This window comes from Amaranthus tricolor, chromosome 10, assembly GCF_026212465.1.
Source record: "Amaranthus tricolor cultivar Red isolate AtriRed21 chromosome 10, ASM2621246v1, whole genome shotgun sequence".
Taxonomy (NCBI): domain Eukaryota; kingdom Viridiplantae; phylum Streptophyta; class Magnoliopsida; order Caryophyllales; family Amaranthaceae; genus Amaranthus; species Amaranthus tricolor.
This window is the reverse complement of record NC_080056.1, coordinates 703,070-728,948: the sequence shown is the minus strand read 5'-3', so window position 1 is coordinate 728,948 and position 25,879 is coordinate 703,070. Positions and strand designations below refer to the sequence as shown.

General features: G+C 35.7%; 4 protein-coding genes across 8 annotated transcripts; 3 read left to right on the top strand and 1 right to left on the bottom strand.

Moving 5' to 3' along the window:
* The first annotated feature begins 334 nt into the window (after positions 1-334).
* Positions 335-10,156, top strand: LOC130826048 (60S ribosomal protein L2, mitochondrial-like). 5 transcript variants are annotated; one of them, XM_057691529.1, is made up of 6 exons: positions 335-677; positions 1,663-1,741; positions 4,663-4,724; positions 4,866-4,952; positions 6,095-6,862; positions 9,798-10,156. In XM_057691529.1, the coding sequence occupies exons 4-5, from the start codon at positions 4,886-4,888 to the stop codon at positions 6,847-6,849; spliced, it is 822 nt and encodes a 273-aa protein (XP_057547512.1). In that variant the 5' UTR covers positions 335-677; positions 1,663-1,741; positions 4,663-4,724; positions 4,866-4,885; the 3' UTR covers positions 6,850-6,862; positions 9,798-10,156. The 5 variants fall into 5 exon arrangements, with proteins under 5 accessions (XP_057547512.1, XP_057547510.1, XP_057547513.1 ...); XM_057691527.1 differs by having other exon boundaries at positions 347-677; positions 9,795-10,156; XM_057691530.1 differs by having other exon boundaries at positions 347-677; positions 4,660-4,724.
* Positions 10,157-12,448: 2,292 nt separating this feature from the next.
* LOC130826045 (amino acid transporter AVT1H) lies at positions 12,449-15,283 on the top strand. The gene is made up of 3 exons (XM_057691525.1): positions 12,449-13,028; positions 13,219-13,820; positions 14,046-15,283. The coding sequence occupies exons 1-3, from the start codon at positions 12,845-12,847 to the stop codon at positions 14,580-14,582; spliced, it is 1,323 nt and encodes a 440-aa protein (XP_057547508.1). The 5' UTR covers positions 12,449-12,844; the 3' UTR covers positions 14,583-15,283.
* A 1,730-nt stretch (positions 15,284-17,013) lies between these two features.
* Positions 17,014-19,244, top strand: LOC130826046 (CRIB domain-containing protein RIC4-like). The gene is made up of 3 exons (XM_057691526.1): positions 17,014-17,566; positions 17,677-17,814; positions 17,965-19,244. Exons 1-3 carry the CDS (start codon positions 17,443-17,445, stop codon positions 18,228-18,230), a joined length of 528 nt encoding a protein of 175 aa, XP_057547509.1. The 5' UTR covers positions 17,014-17,442; the 3' UTR covers positions 18,231-19,244.
* Positions 19,245-20,280: 1,036 nt separating this feature from the next.
* Positions 20,281-24,075, bottom strand: LOC130826044 (probably inactive leucine-rich repeat receptor-like protein kinase At3g28040). The gene is made up of 2 exons (XM_057691524.1): positions 22,284-24,075; positions 20,281-21,909 (listed from the first exon to the last, which is right to left on the bottom strand). The coding sequence occupies exons 1-2, from the start codon at positions 23,807-23,809 to the stop codon at positions 20,448-20,450; spliced, it is 2,988 nt and encodes a 995-aa protein (XP_057547507.1). The 5' UTR covers positions 23,810-24,075; the 3' UTR covers positions 20,281-20,447.
* Between the last annotated feature and the right edge of the window lie 1,804 nt (positions 24,076-25,879).

Genomic DNA, 25,879 nt, shown 5'->3' with positions numbered 1-25,879 from the left:
TTAAATAAAAAAGTAAATTAAATAAGTGATACCATGACAAGTCTAATAACTTTTGGGGGATTTTATAATTATATTAAATTGTTTTGAATTAGTTTTAATAAATTTCTTTTTTTATACAAATTTAAATGTTAACATATACTTATATATATATAAAAAAATATATAATTACGGTTTTTAAAATAAAGAGGTTCTAATCAATATTATTATTTTATTTAAAATGTGTGAGCACACGAGAGTGAGTTTCTTAATTGAGCTTCGCAAGAAAATGAATTTAGGTAAATAAATAAATAAATAAGTAAATAAATAAGAGAAAAAAAAAAGACGATGAGTAAGGGTTTTTAAGTGAGACGCCTTCCCTCACATTCTGAAGCAAAAAAACACGCCTCACCTCTTCCTCCTTCCCTCTTTCCCTCTCTTCTCCCTTTCCCCTTGTGTGCCGCCAGCTACTGGCCCCAAGCGGCTGTCCACGGAGCCCGACTGCCACCACCAGCTTCTTCCTCTTCTCCCTCACTCCCACGAACAGACACCAGCAACGGGCGTCTCTCACAGCAACAGTAGGCTGCGGTTGCTGCCCCAACCGGCTGTCCACGCAGCTTTTTCCCCACCACTAGTACATTCGGGTCACGCCACCACCACAAAACCCCCAATCTCTTGGTCCATTCCTGGTTTCACCTATTGTAAGCCATTTTCTTTTCCCTTAATTGAATTTTTTTAGTTTCCAATTGGAATTTTATTGAGTTTATGAGTGTTGTGTTGATTTTATACTATTTTCTATTAAATCTTATTATGGGTAAGAGCTTGATTGATGATTTGAATATTTATGAATTAGGGTTTGTAGTATGAATAAAAATGATGGTCGTGTGCTATTTCGATGGCGTCTTACTACATGGAAACTTAGTGTTAAATGTTGGAATTTTGTTGGAAACTATAATTTTCATTGTCATGAGTTCAAGCATTCTTGTTGTCATGGTTGTTTGGTATTGTTGACTATAAGTATCACTTTAAATTTTATTAAAATGTGGTTGATAAGTGTAATAATGTTAGTGGTTAGTGGTTAGTAATGGTGTTGGTTGTCGACTATAATAGTGATTGTAGTAATTGTTAGCTGTTGTGTAGTTATTGTTAGTGTAGTAATATGGGATCATTATTGTTGTTAATAGTGATTGACATTGGTGATCTTGTTTATTTTTGTCGTAAGTTGCGTAAACTTAGCCATGTTTATTATGATGTGTCTAAATAAATTGTTTCTTCTTCATTGTTTTCATTTGTTATCACTTTAAACTTGAATAATTTAGGAATGTACATTAATACCACCATGAGTATTTTCATTACTATTTGGTGTAATACACCGCATTGTAGAGCTTAAGTTTACTAATTCCTAAAAGTTATGCTAGTGCAAAAAAAGTATAAAATTGGAAGCTTTCTCATTAGATCATACCTTGATATAGAGTTAAGATTATAAATTTTGTGCTGTGGTCAGATTTTAATACGATATTTTAGTTCATTAGCTAGTTTAGGATTGAAGTTGTTGTGTGTGGCTAAAGTACTTGTTAGCACAAGTTGAAACTTGTTTGAATGCCAGTAGAGTCATTTCTTTTAGAGTAAGTAGCTCTTAAATAAGACCAGAAAGGCTTATTAGTTTTCTATCTCAAACTCGTATAGGTACTCAGTATATAAGAGGGTCGTAAAACCTCACCTTGGCTAATTATTGTGGCTTTTGGTCGTATTGTAGCAGTTTCAGGTATGTACACGCAGTAACGAACCCTTATATGCAATTTTATTTAAGACATTATTGTTTATTGTAATAATATGCATTGCATCAAAATTATGAGATACTAGTGAGTACGCTTTATATGAAGAGTTATCGATTATGAAATTCTTGCGCTTAGAATAGTTTAGAGAATGAGAGTGTTAGTAGAAGGCGGGGACCACCCCTTATTTATTTAAGAATTGGATTATGCCTTACGTGGAGTTAGAATGACTCCTTTATAGGTGAATTTCATATTTTGTTTGAGTGACTCAGCGGGTTTCGGCATTCTGCTGTCTCAGGGCGCTCATTAATATTCAAAAGCGGGAGTTATTCCCATTTGATCAAGTATTAGATTATAATTAGCTAGCGTGACTCAATTGGATTATGTCCGGTTGATTTAGTAGTCCCCTAGGTGAGATCCGACGGGATCACTGTAAGGGGGGTATGAGCATACTTTTGTCATTGGGCGTCGGATGGCCGATACCGCCCCTTGACCGAGGTGTTACCATGCGGGCTTTGCATACCCCAATATGGTGCCCTCTTCACTGGTTTAGTACCCCAATGTGTTAGTTTTTCCCGAAGGTAGGACCCGAGAGGGTCAGTTGGAGGGGGTATGAGCTCACACTTTGCCATGGGCGCCGGATGGCCGATAACGCCCTTGGTCGTGTCACTATGCCATGAAGTGGAGAGAAGATGCACTGATAGAATGTTACTCATTGATAAAAAGCTATTCATTCATAGAAAGCTTACACATAGATAGAATGTTTACTCATTGATAGAAAGTTTATTTAATGATAGAGTAGTTTATGCTAGTGAGAAGTGTGTCTAAGTTAAGTTCCCTTAAGGGAGTTACCAGTCCCAAAGATAGACTATGATCACACTTACTTTAAGATAGACAAGCCCTATAAGGTCATCTGTTAATGCCTTGGCTGAGTTGATACTACGCGTGTTTTACTAGAGTTTATGTTTTGAAAAGAGGAAAATGAAGATCTGTATTCTACTCAAGAACACATTGTTCGGGTTGGAAAGGACGTAATGAGATTAATAAGTATAGGTGGACAATAAACGGTTACTATCTGTGCTTGTGTCTAATGAAATCATCTCATGTTGTTGTATAACATAATGTTACCTAGTAGTTGGCCATATTATATTTGATGCTAGTTACTGACGTGTACGTGTTTGTGTTTATGTTTGATTATTTGATGACTTTCTATGATTGTTCTGCTATGACACATTGACCTTTGGTCTGATGTCGAGCAGCAAGAGGATCATAAACAGGCGTGATAGGTATTGGAGTTTCTTTTGCATTGCATTGCATTGCATTTGGGGAGAGTGATTAGGGCGAAGCATAACCCGTGTCATACTGTTATCTTTCGATTTTGTAGCTCTTGTTTATCTTTTGTAAACTTTGGTTGTATACGTCTTGTTATGAGGCCTTGTGTACTTCTTTGTATATTTGTCCTTCCGCTGCGTGGTTTATAACTTTGTATGGTTTTTAAAGAGTTAATTCATTTTAAAACGCAAGCGTTAACACTGGAACCACGATTCGTGCTTGGCATGTTGCTTTGAGAAGCGGACGATGAATAATTCCGCCGTGGTGTAAGATTTTAAAGGCAATGATGCCTTAGATTAGCTTAATGTTTTATTGTGTTAATTGCTCTACCACATGTTCGATGGTTAATAGAGATGTTGCCGAAATTTCTACTCATAATTTCTTTTAAAATTTAATATTATCTTATTTATTTTCTTTCAATGTAATACCCGAATTTCCTCCCATCTTTTGCGGTCTTGGTTTCATATAAGGGGTCGGAAATTCAGAGGTGTTACATTAATCCAACTTGATTACTATGTAATCCTAAAACTTTTCGTTTTGGTTCTATTCTTGCTTGTTCATGAAGAAATTACATGAATTGATGATCTAACATTGCAAATAAAGTTTTTCATTTACACATACTATACTATATTATTTATCGCCTTTGAGTTCCTTTTTTTTTTTTTTGACTCTTTTAGTGTATAATTGAATAGTGAATTTAAAAGACTCAAAGTAAGATTGATAGCAAATTTGAAAAGTTAAATAAGTCTATTTTCTCTAATTTTAAAATAATTAATGTTTTCACTTTGTACGGTTACATTTTATCGGCCTTGTCTAGTATATCTTTATTGTTTTTATTGTAAAAATTAAAAAAGCATGTGAATATATTAGCTCCTTGTGTTCCTTAATCCTAGTTAGTTGATCAATAAATTTGAGGTTGTTCTCATTTTTAACCATTTCTTTTAATTTAGAATTTTTAGATAATTAGTTATATCGTTGTACAGTCATTATTGTTTGCTTATTAATGCTTGGTTGCTTATTACTCCCTTTGTTCCTTAAAGTTATCGTAAGGAATATTTATAGGAATTAAGAAAATAAAATCTTTTAGATGATAGATCTATTATTTTATTGAATCTATTATTTTATTGAATAATAATTTAAATAGAGAAAATAGGGGGATCATAAGCATTAAAAAATATTAAAAATAAAGTTAGTAGAAAAACATAGAAACCACAACTATTGAAAAAACTTTGAAATAAAGTTGTGGGAATCATGTGGAGATCATAAGCAATATAAAAATGTTAAAATGAAATTAGAGAAAAATAGGTGGAGATCATAATCATTAATAAAATATTAATACGAAGATGAACAAGGTTAATTATGTCCAAAATTTGTGATATAAATATGAAGATTCTTTGGGGGAATAAAAAATGACACGGTCCAAAATGACAAATGAAAATAACTTGGAACAGAGGGAATATTATTTAGAGAAAATAAATACATAAAACAACAGTTATAATTCTAAGTTGTAAATTTTAATGATTGTCTTTATGACTAGCATGTTTTCCAAGTCTTACGACTAAGCTTCTTTACTTAGCAGGGTTCTTCCCAATCCGCCTCCAACTTCTTAGCCTCTCTGCTCAACCATCTCTGCAATTTCAGGTTAAGTTCATTTCATCTCAGCAGTTTATTTTTGCTTTGTTGGTGGTTTGTTGTTGGTGGTTGGGGGAGGTTCGTTTTATTGCCATAGATTTTAGTTTCAACCTCTATTTTTTAGTAGTTGATGTTTATCGTTTTTCCCAGGAAACATTTGTGTGAAAAAAATGAAGTGGAACAGTGTAACGAAGCCCTTTAAGAAGCTATTAGTGTCACATGGAGGATCAACCGCTGGTAAATTTTTTTCCTCATTCATTTTCACATATTAGATTTATGCATTTGATTATATAAGAACAGTATCGCATCATCAAATTTTGTAAGATTCTCTAATGATGTTGACTTTATTTGAAATATTTGCCAAGATCGATACGATGTAAAGAACTTTGATGAACGACGATTTCAATGAATTAACAAACATTTGATGAAAAATAAAATTGTAAAAATGACACAATAATTTAAGGAGGTTCACCCAATGATGGTTACGTCCTCCGTGGTGTGTAGTTTCTTGTTTATCTTATTTCAATGGAGTAAAACAACTCTTACAAATAAAGTATTATAATTGAGTAAGAGAATAATAAAGTCTATGTGTTTAGGCTAAAGGGTTTGTGTTTGGCTGAACAAATCAGCTTCCTATTTATAGAGGAGATCACACTAAGTAACATTCAATACATTAAAGCTATGAATTAATAACAATGAAACAGCTCCAAGGACTTGAAGAGCCAAATACAACATCTTAGGAACTTCAGAAGGTTCGCTCGACCAAAGCAGGGGCTCGCTCGGTCGAGCGGACTACAGGAAGCTACTGGGTACATTCTGTTTGCTTGCTCGACCCATCCTGGAGCTCGGTCGGTCTATCGGTCTGGTCGAGCGGCCTTCAGAGGACATTCCAACAGCTTTGCTCGACCTAACATAGTAGAACATCTTTTCAATTTCTTCATTTAGCCTCATAACTCCATAATTAAGTCCTACTTCATTACCTTTATAACTCATGAATTAATCCATACTTTAACCACCATTATAAATCACAAACCTTAAGTCGCAACTTAATACACCCATTCAAGTCATCCGTAAGATTTCATCCCATGAGTCATTCATGAATGCACACATCAATTGTGCACTCAATTCACTTTATTCTCAACATTATTAATCATTTGGTTTTTGAATTTCTATCTATTAAGCTTTTTATGATAGTATTTATCCAGTTTAATGATAGCAATGGTATTTATTGCCCCCCTTTCCTAATTAAACACCAAGGACCACAAATAGGAAAAGAAAATTTAAGCTAAGATTGTTTTAATATAATCATTGCTTGTTGTGATTATGGTAGCTGTGAGGTCTTGTTGAAAATTTGATTATGGGTACTTTGATTTTCCAAGGGCATAATTCTGCGGGGCGTATTACTATCTATCATCGAGGGGGTGGTGCGAAGCGTTTACAGCGAAAAATTGACTTAAAGAGAAGCACTTCTTCCATGGGTGTGGTGGAGCGAATAGAATATGACCCTAATCGCTCATCTAGGCTTGCTTTAGTACGATGGATTGAGGGGGTACATCCAAGCAACCAAAGGGATTGTGATAAAGACTTCTCTCCACCACAAAAGGTTGTTGAACCTATTACAACTGAGGTGGCTGGTAAGTTCCCGTTAGCTTGTTTAGCTCCTGGATTGATGGGGAGTACTGTAGGCAATAAGGATGGAAAAATTAGTAGTGTAAAGGATGTATTTGTTTCTGCCTTTGGTTCTAAGCGTGCCAAGGGAGAGACGTTAATTAATATCCCTCGAGCAGCTGTAGCTGGGGCGAAGCCATCCGTCTTTGCTCCAAAGATTAGGGAGCAAGTTAGTGAAGGGAAGGAGGAATATTCTCTAACTGATGTCCAACGTTGGAGAAAAGACAGCTGTGTTTGGGATCATAAACTCAAGCGTAAAGCAGCTGTACCATGGTTGAGCTTTGTCCATGAAGAGCCTGTTGGGCTTGCTAAGGTAGCTCAGAATGACAAGTCGGTGGGGAAATCATCAAAGAATCGGCACATGGTTGATCGTGTTCCACTCACTTATATATTAGCAAGTGACAAGCTGGAAGAAGGGAAGATGGTGATGAACTATGATTGGTCTAAACATCCTAACCGCAGTTGAAGTCTCGAACTTTGTAAGTGCAAGCTTATCTATGTTTTTTTTTCTTTGTAGAATTTTGTGGGTGTGCATCTTTTTCCTTTACTTACATATTTTCATATTTTATTACGAGTTCACTACTTTATAGGTGTGTGATGTGCCCCTGACTCCCTATTGTGTAGTTTAACTGTCTAGAGTAGTTTAGATCTTTGTTAGATTTAGTTGTAATGTATTGGACACATGTTTCTTGGAAGCTGAAAGTCACTCATCATTATTGAAATAATTTGCCAAGATCAATACGATGTTAAAAACTTTGATGAACGATAACAATTTCAATGAACTAACAAACGTTTGATAAAAATAAAATTTGCAAAATGACACAATGATTTAAAGAGGTTCACCCAATGATGGCTATGTCCTTCGTGGTGTGTAGTTTCTTGTTTGTATTATTTCAAATGAGTGAAACACTCTTACAATGAAGTATTACAATGATGTAAATAAAAAAAAAACAAAGGCTATGTATTTGGCTAAGGGGTTTGTGTTTGATATATCATGGATGAGTATGGGAGCTCTCTATTTATAGTACTAAGTACATTCAATGATAATTGCTCACTTAATACATTCTTAATGCTGAAAAATGAATGAGTTGTAACAGCTCCAAGGACTTGAAAAGACAAAAAAACAGCATTCTAGACGCATCAGAGGAACCGCTCGACCAGAATAGAGAGCTCGCTCGGTCGAGCGAGTACTGGAGGCTACTGGAAGCATTCTGACTGTCCGTTCGACCCACCAAAGAAGCTCGCTCGGTCGAGCGCCTAGGTCGAGCGACCTACAGTTGCCTTCTGGATAGATTCTGCTCGACTAAACATACAAAGCATCTTCAAAAACCTTTTCCAATTCTTCATTAAACATCATCAAGACCCATAACTCCCATGATTACTTCAAGTATTAAATCACACTTTAAACACCATAAACATTAAGTTACTAACTTAATTCTCTTATTAACCAATCTCATAGGATTCTATCCCATCAATTACACATATGAATGCACACATCAATTGTGCACTCAAGTCACACCATTCATAACAATTATATTTAGATGGGGCTTGTACACACGTGCGGCTCGTGAAACTAGCTAAATTGGACTCTTGTAATATTTTGCGTGTTAATTACTAGGAATGGAAAGTGAGCTCATAGTATGTGGGTGCTTGTAGCAGGTGTTTGTGTTGTCATATAAGGTTTTTATATTATTTTTAGTATATTCAAGTTGCTATTTTGTTTGATTTTTTCTTTTTAAGTTAAACTAGAACTGTTTCTGTTGCAGCTCGTAATTTTCTTTCTTCTCCCAATTATTTCTTTGTTGAAGCATGAACAAGATGACCTTGATGTATTTGAATAGTGCCAAAAGTTTGAACGTTTCCACAGTGCTTGCATGTAGTTTCCTGCCTTCGGCAAAGTAGGGAGGCCAGGAGTACTTGGCCTTATCCCTAAAACATCATAGAGGCCTCCTTTAGTTGATTATTCATTTGATACAAAATCACTTTTTGCGACAAAGTTATTAGCTTAGATTAGTAAAGCCAATTTAGTAGCTAACTGTGTTGGATATGGAGTATGGTTATGCTTTCTATCATTTGAAGCTCCTTGTGTTTGCCCTCAAGCATTGATGTATGACAACATACTTGGAATGGCCAACCGTTAACTATTTAGTTGATCATAATAATTTTCAGAGATTGATCATGTACACATCATACGATTCATATTCTGATCCATGTTGTTTTCCTTTAAGTTCATCTAACTTGAAGAACATTGATCAAACAATTGCTATTTCCAAGTCTATCGGTGAAGCTAGTTTTGGACACTATTAATGCTAAGTTCAATTAAAATTTAGGATGGCGATCAATAATTTTTTCCAAAATGCGAAATGTCCATGCATCAATGTCGGCCTGTTTTTTTTTTCACGCTGAGAAACTTTAGAAGTTATGACCTATGTCACTTGGACTCGTGTACTGATGTGGGATACTAGTGCGTGTCCCCAAGTGTTGGATACGTCTAAGTATTCAATTTTATGCCTAAATTGAAGTGTCTAAGTGCCATACCAATGTCCAAGCATTATGGATCGGACACGGGTACGTGAAGCAAAATGAAGAGTCCAAGTAACATAGAAGTTATCCAATATTATATGTGTTAATTGCTAGGTAAGTGCTCAGAGTGATGCACATTCTGGAAATTACGTGATGCAATGCAAGAGGCCATAGCTACGATAAACAAACCCTTATAAAAGTTTTAGCTATCAATAAAAATGCTAGGCCATTGATATTATGCCTTGATTTTTCATAAAATTTGCTTCTCTCCAGCTCTCCACGCTCCCATCCCCTCTCCTTTCTCCGCATCACCATAGCACAACCTACAATCTCAAATCACCAAACTATTTTTTTTTTCCAACCTATTTCATGTTTCATCCCTTCCCCTATGTCTCCTCTCCATCTGGCATCCTCACAGTTACCACGAAACTAGAAAACCTTCACAGGTGACTGGGACATATCAACTTTATGCAAAATGTAATCTAAAATTTACCAGGCTTGTTCACGAGCTTTTTGAGCTGACCGTAGGTAACTTCAACATGGGTCATTAAGATTTCATGCCAAATCTGAATTCCAGTGGAGCCTACTCAACTACTCAAGCCAAGCTCTGCTGAGCTGAGTTCAAGTGGCTTGTGCCACTCTGACCCATCAACATTTGACACCCCCTACTTGTGACCTAAAAGCATTTTGTCTTGTGGTACTATGCAATATAATTTAAGTAGCTTTTTTTTGGCATTTGATGTTCACTGTGCATCCTTTATACTACTAGAAGAGATTCCTGTTGCATGCTACTACAGTTTAATAGCTTTAGATATGTGGTTAGAAGTTTCATTGTTACCGTATTTTTGCACTTTGGTTGATACGTGATATTGACTTGCCCGGTTTCAGTAGTGTTGCATTTACAGGTACCAGATGATGGAATGAATAAAACTGATTTGAAGTCGGGAAAGTTGGTCCTGCGAGTATTATTTCCTGTAGCTTCCGCACTCATGAAGCGGTAAAATTTTGAGATACCGCTACTAAATTGTATGCTGCCATCCCTTTTCAGAATATTTTGATTGCGAATACCAATTTTGGATCCAAAGTAGAATGTAGTTGTTCTCTTTCCTTGTTTAACTAACCTCTTCAAGAAATATGTATCAATATTTTTATGCATTTTGTCTCACATCATGTGTCTAGAATTTGGGTTAGTGATTACAGATAGCCTTCAAACATGAATTTCCTGTCAAAACTTGAACTGTGCTTGCTTATTATTCAAGTTCAAGAAGCTTAAATACGCCCATCTTCAATCATAGCTACTCCAAAGTCCATATGCTTATCGTTTTAATGTTAGTGTGTGCAGCTTATGTTTACTCGTTCTTTGTGAACTCGAGAGATCAGATACTTATGTCGTTTATTTTTTGTTCTTTGGTTTCTATGACGTATACTGGCTGTTGCACCATTCGATTTTGTCAAATCCGAAAGATGCACTGTGTTGTGAGTCAAGTAACGAGCTTAATCCACTTGGAAATTTTTAGGTCATTATATAAAATCAAAATACCGCATAATATTGAAATAAAAATGTGTCGCTCTCTAACTTTGATCCAAGATCCGCCTCTGATATCAATCATACAGAAGATTTAATATCGTTTTCAAGTAATACTTCCAAAGAAGTGTCCACATCGATTACATAGTATTTACTCACATGAGAACATTGTATTTCTTACGGAATGCCATTCTATTCAAGACATCCCATTGAATAACAACCTAAAAGTTCAGATGACAAGAACTTTCCACTTTGCATATCCAACAAATTATACTTGGTACTTAGTTATTTTTCTATAAACAATATGGCAAGAAAACATAGTACAAGAGAATCATTCACAACCTTCCTCACTTGAGAAACCGTCACTAGCGAATTATTTACAGTTAGAGGGTAGTCTTGTTTATTTTGGGGTCTAAGAGCGAAAAATAATAGAATCTTTGAATGATAGAAAATATAGTACAAGAGAATAATTCACAACCTTCCTCACTTGGTACTTGATTATTTTTCTATAAACAAAATGGCAAGAAAACAATGAATGAATGATATAATGTCTTTTGTTTTTTATTGTTGATATTTAACTACTTTACAAAAAAATCTAATATCTCATATTACTTAGTAAAAAATGTAATTTGTATCCAAATTCAATTCAAATATTAATTTTGTACATAAAAATAAATTTTTTGGACCCTGAAAAATTTAAAGCCCTAAAAGGTAGTCCACTTTGCCCTTACTGATCGATGGCCATGTGCACTCGATATGTGTAACCAAGTGCATTTTAATTTAGATTCTTTTTATTATTTATTTATGAAGGTAATTTGCCATTCCTTGAGAATAGCACAACTTTGGCGAGGTAATAGTTCAAAACCTTTCGCAACTATAAAACACGAGTTATCAATTCAATTAAAAGTGTATCAATTTTTAAAGTATAAGCATCAAATATGTTATCGAAAAATAAGAGTATGGTTGCATAAATTAACTTTCAAAAACCTACCTACGCGGGAGCTACTTAATAATACCGTATGCTAATAATCAATATCGAAATTGAAATCGAAGTCCCAAAGCCTTGAGGTGATTCACATGGCATTAATTTCTGAACTGATGCTAGAAAGAAAATCAAACCGGACACCTGAAGAACACTACCTGTACCTGTATAACTAGACTTGGACGTGATTCTAACTCTAATCTGTGCCAAACTTCTGTTTTTTTTCTAAATGATCATTAGATTTCCCATTTTGTAACTTCCCAACAAAATAGTATAATCTCTTGCATAATCAGGTCATTATCAGATGAACATCAGTGTCAATCTGTCATAACAAATATATAGTTTTGGTTAGTTCAAAAAACAAGTGTAATAAATACTAATCACATCATTATATAGCTATTTTGTCTTAATTAATCGGAAAGAAAATTAAGTCTTATTTCAGTTGATGCAAATACCACTTTATCCGGGTAAAAATCTTGTGTTTGATTCTCATTTAATCCTTACCTGAGGCGTACCCTGTAATCAAAAAAAGTTTAACCGGAGAAATCAATAGCAAACAATGCATTGGAAAATTTTTTTAGGGTGTTAGGGCAACAATTAACGCTAGTCTTAAGTTAGTTTCTAGCTTCCAGTGATCTATCGAATTCTGTTGCATAACTTCAAGAGCTTGCTACGATATTTGGATGTTTGGCAAAACATCTAATTGATATGGCCAGCTAATTTAATCAACTAATTTGATCAGCTGATTTTGGAAAGACGCCGATGAGAGTAGCTTCTTGTTAATTAGTTGGTTGTTTTAACCAGCTAATTCACTAAATATTAGCATTAGATGATTTGACCACTCCACCTTCTGTTTATACCTAAATAAACTAAAATTGTTCAACAAGCTATTTTGCCAAATAGCCCAACATAGTACATATAGGTCATATTATTTATCAAAAAAGACTTGGATTCACAAATCAGGTAGAGTAAAACTTAGACATATATCACTATCATTCTCACTTCATATAAGACACATGACAAACCTATCTGATGTTCACAAATTAGAACTGTATCACTTTCTCTAGATAATATCCTAGATTCGATTCTCACCTAGCCCATCCTTTTCCTCGGCCTACCCCATAATAAAAAAGAAATGCATACTATACTATGATATATTTATCATACATAGTTGGCTAGGAAAAGAGTAGGGACCTTACGAGTGAAAATAGTACTTGCTCCAACAACAAAACTCGATTCTCAGATATGTTAGACCTTTGCAGCTATATATAAGCCTCACTACCTCCATACTCTCACAACAACTAAAAATATTAAGTTAGCTGATATCTCACTTTCACTTCCTATCACTCTAAGCAGAAACCAAAAACCTGCACAGATTCTAGCTTCCCCTGAATCATACACTCAGCAAACTAAACCCAGGTAGTAAACAACATGGGGGAAAATGACACATTACGCGTCGAATGTGTGAGTTGCGAGTTGTGTTTCGAACATTCCATTTTAAGCAAATGTGAGCATTTTAAGATAGAAAATAACAAAGACATAGACATCAAGGAACCCATCAAGCCGAGTAGCTCTTTTGTTCATTCTGTCATCAACATGACCGGGATGATCATAGGTATATGCTTTCCATTGATCTTTATTTGAACACTTAATGTCTAATTTCATGCTATTAGTCATAGTTTCAAAAAAATGATACATATAAACAAAAGGGTAGTTTATGAAAAGCCAAAAGTAGAAACAATGAGCAGAAAAGACTTATATGACAGTATGTGCATATTCAACTTAGTTTTTCTTATGTTATACAGGTCTTGGGCAATTATCTACTGCGTATGGCTTGGAAAACGGAGGTTGGGTATCCATCGTCTTGCTTTTAGGACTTGGGACGATATGTGCATACTGTGCTTGCCTACTTGGGAAATGCCTCGAAAAAAATTCAGAGTCAAGAAGCTACTCTGACATTGCACAACTTGCATTTGGGACAAAGGGAAGACTCGTAGCTACAATCTTTATGTACACGGAAATTTTCATGGGTCTTGTTTCGTACACAATTTCACTTCACGACAACTTAAATACAGTCTTCAAAAATATTCCTGTTAATGTACCGTGTATGGAAAAATCGAAGCTAATAACCATGACAGCAGTTTTGGTGATGCTTCCTAGTCTATGGCTCAGAAACCTTTCTTCTATCGCATTTCTATCAGCAGGCGGAATAATTATGGCAGGGATCATTTTTCTCACTGTGGCAAGTACAGCAATATCTGGAGCTGTGAAATCAGACTTTAACATACCAGTGCTGCACCTACACAACATTCCTAAGGTATCTGGGCTTTATGCCTTTAGTTATGCAGGGCATGTTGTTTTTCCGAACCTTTACACATCTATGAAAGATCCCTACAAATATATAAAGGTACAATTTTCGTACATTCATGGCCATGTTATATTATGATCGGAAAATGAAATGTTCCTAATCTTTTTTCTGATTGCGCGCATTTCTCCTTGCCCTCTCCTTGGAGGGGCACAGATTTGATCTGTCCGCTACCCATCTCCCCCCGGACTCTGACTTGTGCGGGATACTGGGTTGATGACTCTGATGACTCCGCTAATCTTTTTTCTACACTCTGGTTCTTTTCAGGTAGTTCTAGTGAGCTTCACAACAGTCATGTTGCTTTACACAGCGTTAGCCTTCATGGGTGCGAAAATGTTTGGCCCCAGCATCAACTCTCAAATCACTCTCAGCATGCCACAAAATCTCATTGCTACAAAAATCGCCCTTTGGGCAACAGTGCTAACACCAATGACCAAATACGCACTCCAGTTTGCCCCACTTGCTATACAAATCGAGAACAATCTTCCTTCTTCCATGACATCCAGGACAAAGAAGATTATAAGGGGTGGCATAGGCTCAATTTTTCTCATAACTATACTAACCCTCGCTCTTTCGGTGCCATATTTCCAGCATGTTCTTAGTCTAACTGGCTCACTTGTCAGTGTCAGCATATGCATCATAATCCCTTGTACCTTATACACAAAGATTTGCCTCGCTGAAATATCGAAACCTCACTTGTTGTTCAATGTGATTATTATCACAATCGGGTCTATAATCTGCATAACCGGAACTATATCATCTTCAAAGTCGCTCATCAATGTTATTAATACAGGTAATCAATGAGAATGAGGCCTCTACTTTTATTTCAGAGAGTCTCGGATCAGATGACAAGAACAGAGAAGCTTAGGAGATAGTGCTAGTATCTTTAATAATTTTCGATGCATAGTACGTATGTGTATACTTGCTAGATATTTGGAAACATATCAAATAAATATACTATGAGATTTCTGTGACTTTTGAGTCGAGTTTATTGATGTAATGATGACTGAACCAAAGATAAATCTCGAGCAAGTATCTTACTGTGTGTTTATCAGAAACAGAAAAAACAAAAAACGGAAGCAACACAACTTCATTGGAGGTAAACTAACGACAAACTAGACACTTAAGAAACAGAATGAAGGAAATACTTTTGGCAAACTAACATTGCATTACCCTAATGCCCGACAACACTAATTGGCTCCGCCCTAGGCAGGATAAGGTGGGTACGATCAATGCAGCCTTACCCTTGTAATAACAAACGACACTGCATTCTAAAGTTCCAGGTGTCCCACAACGCTTATTCTCACCAATAACTCGAGGTCAGAAAGCATGTCACATATATAAGTCCTGTAAATTGTTGGAAGTAGGAATTATAAGATCGTGTGCCTATTTGATAAAGAAAGAAAGAGTAACAATCCATATCAGAAAGCATGTCATATACTACATATAAGTCCAGTAACTTATCAGAAGTAGAAATTATTAGATCATGTGTCTACTTGCTAAAGAAAGAAAGAGTAACTCATAAGCATCAAAATGATACAAATTCTTTCTTTTACTGAATAAGGATAGTATACTTGAATCATGAGTGTTTTTTATGATCTACAAAGTAATAGCCATCTGCATACAATATCAGGATTGTCAAAGACTTAATTCTTAGCTATGGCAACGGGAATAAATGGGGCATTAAGAAACATTTAGGCCTCGTAAAAGCTAGAAGCACCAAGTAACATCAAGTAACACTCTCATTGATCCCAGGAGAGGCGGTTGAAATATTGCAAATTTGAGATAAGCATTAGTTAGTTCATCAAGTAACACTCTCATGATGTCCGGTTGAGGAACCGAGCTGATGCAGTGGAAGCCCTGACATGGCCCACGCGTTTTATGATCTGTTTGGGGCCTACTCGAGGCATTTCCTTTCTGCATCATGAGTTTGTGCCTCACATCATCCATCGCGATATCAAGTCCAACAACATACTCCTGGACCACAGCTTTGAGCCTAAAGTCTCAGACTTTGGTCTGGACGGAATTATCAGTGCTTACGAGAGTCATGTCAGCACTGTTCTTGCTGACACATTTGGGAATTGGGCATAATACACCTCCCGAGTATGGGCAATCTATGGTGGCGACAACAAAAGGTGATATTTACAGCTTTGGTGTGGTGATACTGAGCTAGTGACTGACAAGGCTTCGACAGGGCAGACTGACATTGAGGGTGGTAATTTCGTTGGCTGGGTTCGTGTGATGATGGCCACTGAGAGACTAAACGAGGTGCTCGATTCATATACGCCATCTAGTACAGTGTAAAGGCATCAAATGTTGCAGGATCCCATCATCGCTTGAATGTGCACCAATCATAATCCTTCGAAAGCAACCACTATGCTCGAGGTGGTAAACCATATCAAGCCCTTTTTTTGAATCTTAATTCTTAACCATACCAAACCAGTCATACCCAGTAAATCCCGTTAAGACAATCTTATTTCTTAATCAAATAATGCATCCTAAGTTAAATTTTGCTTATAATTTTCCCTGATATGGTTTTGATGTAATAATCTTCATAATAACTCTCGTGTAGGTCTAGTCAGCCAAATCAAAGCCACCAATCAACTGTTGTGCCTTCTTTAGCACATTAGATTTGGCCACCGTTTCCACTTCTTAATAACTAAGACATGCTTTTGTGTTTGTTCACCTCTTAAATCCAGCAAGTTTACTTGCAATTAACTTGACCTAATGCAATATCCTCCTCTCTGGCCCCACCTTGTGTTAATTATTAGTTATATCATCTTCAACTGATTCTAATCTTTCGAGGTTAAGGCTTTAACAGTGCCGATATTATTGTATAAATTTTCCGTTATTTGTAGTCACAGCCAATTGTTAAGGTAATTATAATAATAATAATAATAATAGTAATAATAATAATAATAATAATAATAATAATAATAATAATAATAATAATAATAGTGTATCATTTTAGACATTCCACAGAGGAAACATGTACCTTCCCACATGTTAATATGTGTATTGGTAAGAGAAAGACTAAATTAACGATCATGTGATAAATTTTCTACTTTCTATTTTATCTCTATATGATTGCAAATATCCTAATGGTTTTTCATTTGGAGGCTTTAGAATTGGTCAACTAACAAGAAAAAAACTGTTTTTGTTTGCGTGAATTTAGTATATCAACTTTCGTTGATAAATATAGCCGTGTAGTAATTACTCTAATTTTCTACTCACATAAAAGGCGGACCCTACTTTTCAAAAGAGTGCATCCCGCTCATAGAAAACTATAATTAGGGTCCGAAGAGAGAAGGAAGGCAACAACTCATACCCATAAAAGAGAGTATGACCAAAAAGTCCCTCGGCTCGAGAAAAAAATATAAGAGGTACAAATATAAGAGAGGTATTAGTGGTTAACTAATAATATTAATAGAATATAAGGAATATAGTTGGTTGAGTAGCACGGTTCAACCAACTAATTTAACTACTCATGATAGTTCTGTCTCTGTATCTTTCTGCTTGGTCTGCACCACACGTAGCATGATTTATGATTTTATCTTGGAGATTAAGGCTAACCAAGAAACTCCTAGCAGATCTCATAACCCCATTCAGATTACACATTATAACTTTCCTTAATTAGTGTTTTTAGGACAATCAAGTGTCCTAAATGAGTAAAGTCATGAAGGAACAAACTGAAAGATGGGTGTTTCTTCCTTTCTCCTTCGGTTGTTCTTCGCGTACCAGCGTTGATATTGGCTCTCCGAGCCCTCTTAATGACACGACTCAAACCAGTACGAACACTGCTCCCTCCTTTACCCTGTTCATATTATGCTAATCTGTGTGCTCGATTCGATAATGTAGTATTAGAAATTAACTGGGATTCTGATGTATGTTTTCCAAGGTAGACCAGGAAGGCAGAAGGATCAAACAATCAGCAAGGAAAAAAAGAATGCTCTCAGATTCAAGCATCAAAAATCGAAGTTATCCCATGGAATTCAAAGATTGATCAGAAGGCTCAAATTTGTCTCTCAGATCTTTGGTAAGTTAACTTGTTTCACGCACATGTAGGGGTAAGTGTTTGGCCCATCTTAACTCAAATCCCACTTAAGATGGAGCCATTTAATGAATTTGGCGCATTTGGAACTTCTTTCTGATAATAATTTTCATGATTTTGGTGGAAAAAATGAAGCTTATAAGGATGAGATGAATGAAGAAGAAGAAAAGGAAATGGAGATAGGCTACCCAACAGATGTGAAGCATTTGACACACATCGGGTGGGATGGTTCTACAACCATTTCCAATTTGGCCAAAGGGTGGGAAAACTTAACTACTTCTGAAATCATCTCTTTCCCATCCATTTCCTTGAAACAGTTTGAGATTGCAATGGCTAAACAAGCTGAAGCTGCTGCTGCTAGTGCTACTGCTGTTGGAGATAAACTCGTCCAAAACACCTGATTTTCACCATTTTTTCACCTTCTTTTAAACTTAGGTTTCATGATTGATTGTTATTGAGAAGAACAGTGTTAATTTCAATCTAAATCTAGCTTATGAAGCCTTCAAGAGATTGTATGTAATTGACATCAGAACATATGGATCTTTGTGCTTAGAGATATAGTTCAGTCCAAGATATGGTATTTTATGTCAATGTGTGCTCAATTTTACATACATACATTCATGTATTGAAGTTGTCATCATCATCCCAATGAGCCCCATCCAAGACAGAATTTGGGGAGGATAGGAAAGAAGATAGACCAATGCCCTCATCTAGATGAGATTCCGATCAAAGAGTTCCTCGATACGCCTAGCACATTCATGTATTTATTTAATAAGGTCAAAACATTGGCGAAGGGCCAGAAGACTGAACTATAGTTGCTCAAGAAGCTAAAATTCATAAAAGTTCCTTACTTATTGGCTTATAGCTAATTCAAAAATTAAACCCGACATCCCCTAACTCTGCCTATAGTTAACCTAAAAACCTTTACGATGCAATGATGTGGTCGATATTTTACCCAATTTTAACACATAACACAAAAAGCCATTTACTTTTGCTAGGTTTCGGAACAGTAGTCGATATTTCTAGGAATTAGGGTATTCAGACTTGACAAGAACACGAATTCACCAAATCACCATCTCAAAAAACCTACAAAATTAAAATCCAGAATACTACAGCAGTAAATCTAGCCAAATTTTATCACTTATAAAAAAAGAAAGAAGCTTCGTTGATTAATTTCCACCATTGTTCAGAAAATCAAGCAAAATTAACAATCGAAGTAAAAATGAGATAAAATTAATATAGGCATCACAGCGAGCACAAAGTTCATTGTATGAGCAGTGGCTTTCTGGAGATGCCTCAAGAACAATCTTGTTGCTGTCACCGATTCCAGATATAGTAGGCAAACCCAGAACTGATGAATCTTGGCTGCCTGTATCTCGTCTTAGGAATCGCATTAGGGTTCTTCTTGAGACAACTTCTCTCTTATATAGCACTTATTAGGGTACAAAATTTTTAACTATTTTTTTTTTAGATAGATTAAAAACAACAAATCTTATCTTATTTTAAAAAAGAGAAGTTTTTAAAGGGAGCAAAACTAAATAGAATAAGGAATCAAAAGAATTTGGATTGGTCGGCCTTTATTTACATTTAGACATGGAATTTGTGTCGTGTTGAGCTATTACATACCATAAATAAAATTTAGCTTGATCGAAAACAAACTTAAAAGATCTAACTTAAACTCGAATAGCAATCAATTTGTTCAAATCTCAATTCACGTTTAACTTAAATAAGCTTGTTTCAATATGTTGATCAACAAAATCAAATTTAACAACCCGACTAGCCTCACATCATTTAGGATGTATATAGTTAGACCAAAGTCATTTCATTTGAAAATAATTTTTGTTGAAGATTATATTTTATTGAAAAATACAAATGATAATTATTTTCCTTGGATTCTTTTTAGTTTTGAAGAAAAATATTTGCAAAGTGATGAAACACTTTTTTTCACCATAACTATTCATTTTAATTTTCAAACTAAACAACAAATGCTAGCGGGAAACATGTATTAAAGTTTGTATTATTCATGGTTAATTGAAAGTTCGTATTATTATAGGAAAATCAGTGAAAGTTCATATTATTCAGGGTAATTTTTCCTATTATAATATTGCAAACATCATTTGGAAAAATATATTCTTTTAATACCCTTACTAAACTACTAGCCGGAAGACCATTATTTGAACTACTTGTATGAAATATTATTTTTATCTTTTAAAATTTGCTACATAACATTGCGTAATGTACCAAATCTAAAGGATATAGAAGTATGTTGAATGGAAGTTCTCAAAACTGGGAACTATAGTGCGAAAACAAGGTCGCATCACCGTATCTTAACAATTTTTAAGTTCACCGCGACCTAAATATAGACTACACCTACCGAATAATCATCTACATTGACCGCAAAGTCCATTTTGCGACCGTTACCCAATCCATATTTTTGCACGGAACACATGATTTTGAAACATGAATTCATAACCACAAGTGTAATTTACTAATCAAACATAAAGCATATGAAAGTCATTATCAAATCCTAATTATTCAAAACTTGAAAAGAACATACAAAAAAATGCATATAATATCTTCAAATTCTACCAAATCAAAATAAAATTTAAAGAACAATCTTATCTTTGAGGTAGAGGAGTCTTGATAACTTGCAAAATCTGAACTACTTCTTTCATTGATGGCCTGCTTGAAGGAATTTGTGAAGTACAAACCAATGCTAACTTAAGAACAGGCAAAACTTCTTCATCAGGGTATTCCCCTATACTTTCATCAACACATTCCAATACATTTCCTTCTTCAAGCAACACTTTTACATGATCATTTAGTATCATTACATTGTCTTCTCCATATTCAATGGGTCGTTTTCCTGTAATGATCTCTAGTGTGATCACGCCAAAGCTATAAACATCGCACTTTTCGTTGACTCTTAGACTCTGGCACGCGAGTTCTGGTGCTGTGTACCCTGGTGCACCCTGAAATCTGTTTTCGATCATGCTATGATTTTGTACGTTGGTAAGCAATCTTGCAAGCCCGAAATCAGATACTTTAGCGTTGTAATTCTCGTCTAGTAAGATGTTACTAGGCTTTAAGTTGTAATGTGTGATTGGTGGGTTGCAGGAATTGTGCAAATGCGCGAGTCCTTTTGCTGTCCCGAGTAAGATTCTGAACCTTGTCGACCAAGATAGAGGCGCCATGTTGAATGGCCTTTCATGGAGTCGGAATTGGAGGCTTCCGTTCAATGCAAAATCCGATACCAAAAGTTGTAAATGTGGTGTCCAATAGTACCCCCTAAGGGAAGCAACATTTAGGTTCCTTGCCTTTCCTAGGGCTCGTACTTCCCGATCAAAGTCTTCAGGGTACTCGAGTATGTTGGACGTGTAGAGTTTTTTAACTGCTACGATTCTCCCTTCGGACCCTATAGAAGCCTTGTAAACTGTCCCGAAAACCCCTCCTCCGATTTCTGATGCCTTGTTTGTAAGGGATTCAGGGTTGGCAAACAGGTCTCCCGAGCTTCTTGTATCGAATAGGACTAACCGGCCTATAGAGGGTGTTGTAGAACGAGAAGAAGTAGAGAAAATGCTTTCCAATGCGTTGTCAATGAACGCGAGTTTCCTTCTTGCAGACGCGTTTAAAAGGGTTATTACTAGTACCCCACATACAATAATAACAGCTGCTGAAATCGCGATTATAGCTGATATACTGAAGAATTTGTGATGATCTAATCGTCTTGCTATCTCATCCTCCGCGTTATTACCTTGGATTTGGTTGCGATATGCATTTGGATCGAGGACTAGTGGCTTTTGTACGTTTAGCTTGCATGAACCTTTTACCAAAGGTGTGCAAAGTCCCAAGTTCCCTTGTAATGCACTTGCATCTAAGCTAGGAAATATTCCTCCGGGAGGTAGCCTGCCAACGAGCTTATTGTAGGATATGTTTACTGCAAGAAGATTTTGTATTGTTCCGAGCTCTTTAGGCATCTCTCCGCTGAGCTCATTTGACTCGAACCTTAAAATCTCGAGGTTTTTTAGCATGGACATTGAGCTTGGAATTGAACCATTCAAATTGTTATGAGACAAACTCCTGTAATTCATGATGAGGCTAATGTTATCAGTATCTTCAAACAAGTAAATCGGCAAATGACTTTTTGTCGGCTTTTGGCTTTCGGGTTTTTGGTATATGTGCTTAAAGCCAAGCCAAAAGCTACTATGAGTAGCTTTTTTATTGGCTATTGGTGTTTTACTCACTTTTTTTTTAATAAACAGCCAATAGAAAACAACTAATTTTTATCGAACATCTCCATAACAGATATTTTAAACAACCAACTTAAACATTCAGGTTAAGCAGCTAAAAAAAGCTAACGCTACCAGCTGGTCAAACAAGCCAATAGTCATTGCCGAACACAACTGAAAAAACACAAATGATACAAACAAAATAAATGGTAAAAGAATACTTACAATAAATGTAGTGAAGCACAATTTCCAATTTCTTCAGGAATAGGGCCACTTAAGGCATTATCATCCAATTGAAGGATAGACAAGCTACTTGATGAATCACATAAATCCCCAGGAATTAGCCCATATAGGGCACTATCCCTTAAATCTAAGACTGTTAAATTCTGGAGGTACCCAATTTCAGGGGGTATCCTGGAATGGAGGTTATTCCATGACAAATTTAAGTACCTTAAACTAGAGAACAGCCCCATTTCTGGTGGGATATCCCCTGAAAGATCATTCTTTGACAAATCCAAATCAATCAAAGACTCGAAAATTCGACCAGAAGCATGTGGGATTGAGCCTGTGAATCTGTTATCTGACAAGTCCATTTCTTCCAATCCCATTGAAAACAGCTCTGTTGGTATCCTCCCATTTAAAAGGTTACCCTTAAGTTTAAGGGTTCGAAGTTCATTGCACTGAGCTAATGAAGTGGGTAAGTTCCCGGTAAGCTTGTTATCCGACAAACTAAGAGATCGAACTGATTTAAGGTCACCCAATGACATGGGTAAATCTCCTGTTAAACCGTTGTGTGACACATCCAAATGTTGCAAATTGATCAGTTTTCCAATCCACTGAGGAAATTCACCCGACAAGGTATTGTGTCGTAAACTAAGGAAAATCAGTGAGTTTAGTGAACCAAGTGAATCGGGTATTTCTCCAATCAAGGAATTTCTGCCTAGATCGACTTTAACCAAATGGGGACATAGACCAATATCAAATGGTATAGAACCAAAGAATTGGTTACCTTGTAAATGTAATTCCTTAAGGTTATGTAAGGTATAAATACCAGTAGGAACACTACCAGAAAACAGATTGTTTGATAAATCTAACAATCTTAGCCTATTTAAAGCATAAATCCCACCATTTGGGGCAAATGGGTTACCAGAAAAATGATTGTTTGAGAGGTTTAAACCAGTTAGAACACTACATTTGGAAAGTGTACTAGGTATTGGACCTTCAAAAGAGTTTCCTGATAAGGAAAGGTAGCTTAAAGATTGCAAATTTTGGAAAAAGTTATCAGGTAATGTACCAGATAGCATATTCTTAGAGAGATCAAGGTATTTTAGAGAGGAAAATGTTGGGATTTGCCCTGAAAATTTGTTATGACTAAGATCAAGTGTTTTAAGATTGGGAAGTTGGGCTAATTCAGGGGATATTTCACCAGTTAGATTGTTGTTGGATAGTGAGATTACCTCAAGGAAAAGAAGCTTTTTTAACCCTTTTCCTAACCGCCCTGATAGGCCTAGCCCGGTGATCGAGAGCCCGGTAACCCTGCCTGTCGATGGGTTGCATCGAATGCACTTCCAAGAGCAAGGAGAACTGTCATCCTCGGTCCACGAGCTTAATGCTGGTGGGTTATTGAGGTCTGATTTGAACACTATTAGGCCTAAAACATCATCGTTTAGATCGATAAATGCATCCTCATTGGCTTGGATGTTTGAGCATGACATTAAAAGAAGGTACATAAACAATCTGAGTGTATCCATTTGCAAGTTTTTTTTTTTGATGATTTTGGTGCACAAAGTTAAGTATACATAGTTATAAGATGCTAGGAAGTTATGAACATAAGTTGGTAAACTCAACTTTTGGCCTAAAAAAGATAAGTGTGTGAAAAAGGTAAGAAGAGAAGTAGATGGATCAGAAAGGAGAAAATAAAATCTGAAAGAATGTTTCTAACATTCATGGTACAAAAGTTATAGGGTGTTAAGAGAAGGACAGGTCAAGTAAATGGTTCAAATTTGCATGTGACACTAGAAGAAGATATTTTAGTGCACAATACAATGGCTACAAAATGTCTCCATCCTCTTGTCTAGAGCATCCTATCTGTGCAATTTTGTCTGTTCATAATGTTTCTTCGTAGCTTTTTTTCAGATGTCAATTATATGTGGAGTATAAAATATATGTTTGATGAGGTTCGAACTCAGACTAATATTTTCACACAATAAGCTCTTACCAATTTAACCATCACATAATTAAACATTTGTAGGCATATGCTTTTATATATAAGTTTATATAACTTTAATACTATTAGTTGACAATATTGGTGATGGATTTTATATGCTGCAATATGGGGCTTAAACTTCCAACACATTCACTTCATGACATGTGGCCTAAGATAGTGATGTCTTAGGAGCAAACTAATTGTACATGAGAATGGGACATAACATTTGAACTCCTTTAAAAATAAAAGTATTGAATAATTTATTTGCCACAAATTATTGTATGAAATGGAATTTTAGAGGGACGTGCCTCATACATAGGTCAAATAGCTCATCTCATACATATTATAAGAATATAGATTTTTTTATTTGAGTTCATCTCACGGAAAGACGATCTCTTACTAGCTCTTTATTTGCATGGTTTCTAGTCAAGATACACAAACTCCCGTTAAAAAAAAACTTAAAAAGTATTTGATATAAGAAAAATGCATTCATTTAATTTAAAAAAGGTTCTCTTATATACCCTATTTAATAGAGTTGTCTTCCTTATGGTTAAAGGACAAAGATTATGGTTAATCACTAGACAAATTATAAACACAACAAACTAATTAGACAGAAAACGAATACAAATTCCATAATCTTGATGGAATCTTTAAAAATTAATCACTTTCGTACACAATACTTAACTTTGAAATTGGCTATTTGCTTTTGTTGTGTTCTAAATTGTAATTTTTGTTTGGAGCTTAAATTTAATGTCTAAAGTATGTATTCAAATTAAAACACCCAACCATGTGATTTCAATTTAATAATTATTATAATATGATAAGTATAGTATTGCATCCGTCATTGTTAATTTGCTATTGAAAATGATTATATATAATGAGAAAGAATCTTGTATTCCATAGTCGACCGAATAAGAAAACTTATACTAAGTATTATTAACTCATATGAAATACTAAGCACATTAGAGTCTAAAGTTTCAATCTTTTTTTCAAAAATCACCCAAGACCAATGGTAGAGGTGTTCTATGCCAAACAAGTTCAATAAACTATCAATAAAAAGCAATAAGAAACAATGCAATAAACAAAGACACAAGATTTACGAGGTTCACCCCAATATGGGCTACGTCCTCGATGGTGGTTAGCTTGCTTGTATTATGTGAAGAATCAATAGAGTTCTCAAGAACTCATACAATGGAGTATTATACTTGGAAAAGAAGAGAGAAAGAAAAGGGTTTGAGTTTGGCTTAGGGTTAGAATCTATATGGGAGTGAGTGCAGGGACTTCTATTTATACTAGAAGTCATGTAAAAATGATTGGGCAAAAGCCCATAATAAAATAGTCCTGTATAACTTATCGCGCAAGCAAAACAAGGGACACGACTGAACCCGCTCGACCGGTCGAGCAAAACAAAGGGGGGTCGAGCGGTTCTTGATCAGGTCGAGCAAATGGTCTAGAAGTTTCTGGATTGGTTGAGCCTTGTGGCTCGGGTCAAGCTGCCGTGATGTTGGTCGAGCGGCTCATCAAATGCCTTCTTTATCATCATACACACACATCCACACACCATCAAACTCATCAACCTACATCGGTGCACTCAAAGTCACACCAAAACTCTAAC

What these genes read in the sequence shown, in the direction of transcription:
- LOC130826048 (XM_057691529.1), top strand. Translation starts at nt 4,886, where the DNA reads ATGAAGTGGAACAGTGTAACGAAGCCCTTTAAGAAGCTATTAGTGTCA. An exon ending in ACATGGAGGATCAACCGCTG is followed by an intron (nt 4,953 to 6,094) that starts GTAAATTTTTTT and finishes TGATTTTCCAAG; the next exon opens with GGCATAATTCTGCGGGGCGT.
- LOC130826045 (XM_057691525.1), top strand. Translation starts at nt 12,845, where the DNA reads ATGGGGGAAAATGACACATTACGCGTCGAATGTGTGAGTTGCGAGTTG. An exon ending in CATGACCGGGATGATCATAG is followed by an intron (nt 13,029 to 13,218) that starts GTATATGCTTTC and finishes TATGTTATACAG; the next exon opens with GTCTTGGGCAATTATCTACT. An exon ending in ATCCCTACAAATATATAAAG is followed by an intron (nt 13,821 to 14,045) that starts GTACAATTTTCG and finishes GGTTCTTTTCAG; the next exon opens with GTAGTTCTAGTGAGCTTCAC.
- LOC130826046 (XM_057691526.1), top strand. Translation starts at nt 17,443, where the DNA reads ATGAGTAAAGTCATGAAGGAACAAACTGAAAGATGGGTGTTTCTTCCT. An exon ending in TAATGACACGACTCAAACCA is followed by an intron (nt 17,567 to 17,676) that starts GTACGAACACTG and finishes ATGTTTTCCAAG; the next exon opens with GTAGACCAGGAAGGCAGAAG. An exon ending in ATTTGTCTCTCAGATCTTTG is followed by an intron (nt 17,815 to 17,964) that starts GTAAGTTAACTT and finishes GAAAAAATGAAG; the next exon opens with CTTATAAGGATGAGATGAAT.
- LOC130826044 (XM_057691524.1), bottom strand. Translation starts at nt 23,809, where the DNA reads ATGGATACACTCAGATTGTTTATGTACCTTCTTTTAATGTCATGCTCA. An exon ending in TGTGCTTCACTACATTTATT is followed by an intron (nt 21,910 to 22,283) that starts GTAAGTATTCTT and finishes CATGAATTACAG; the next exon opens with GAGTTTGTCTCATAACAATT.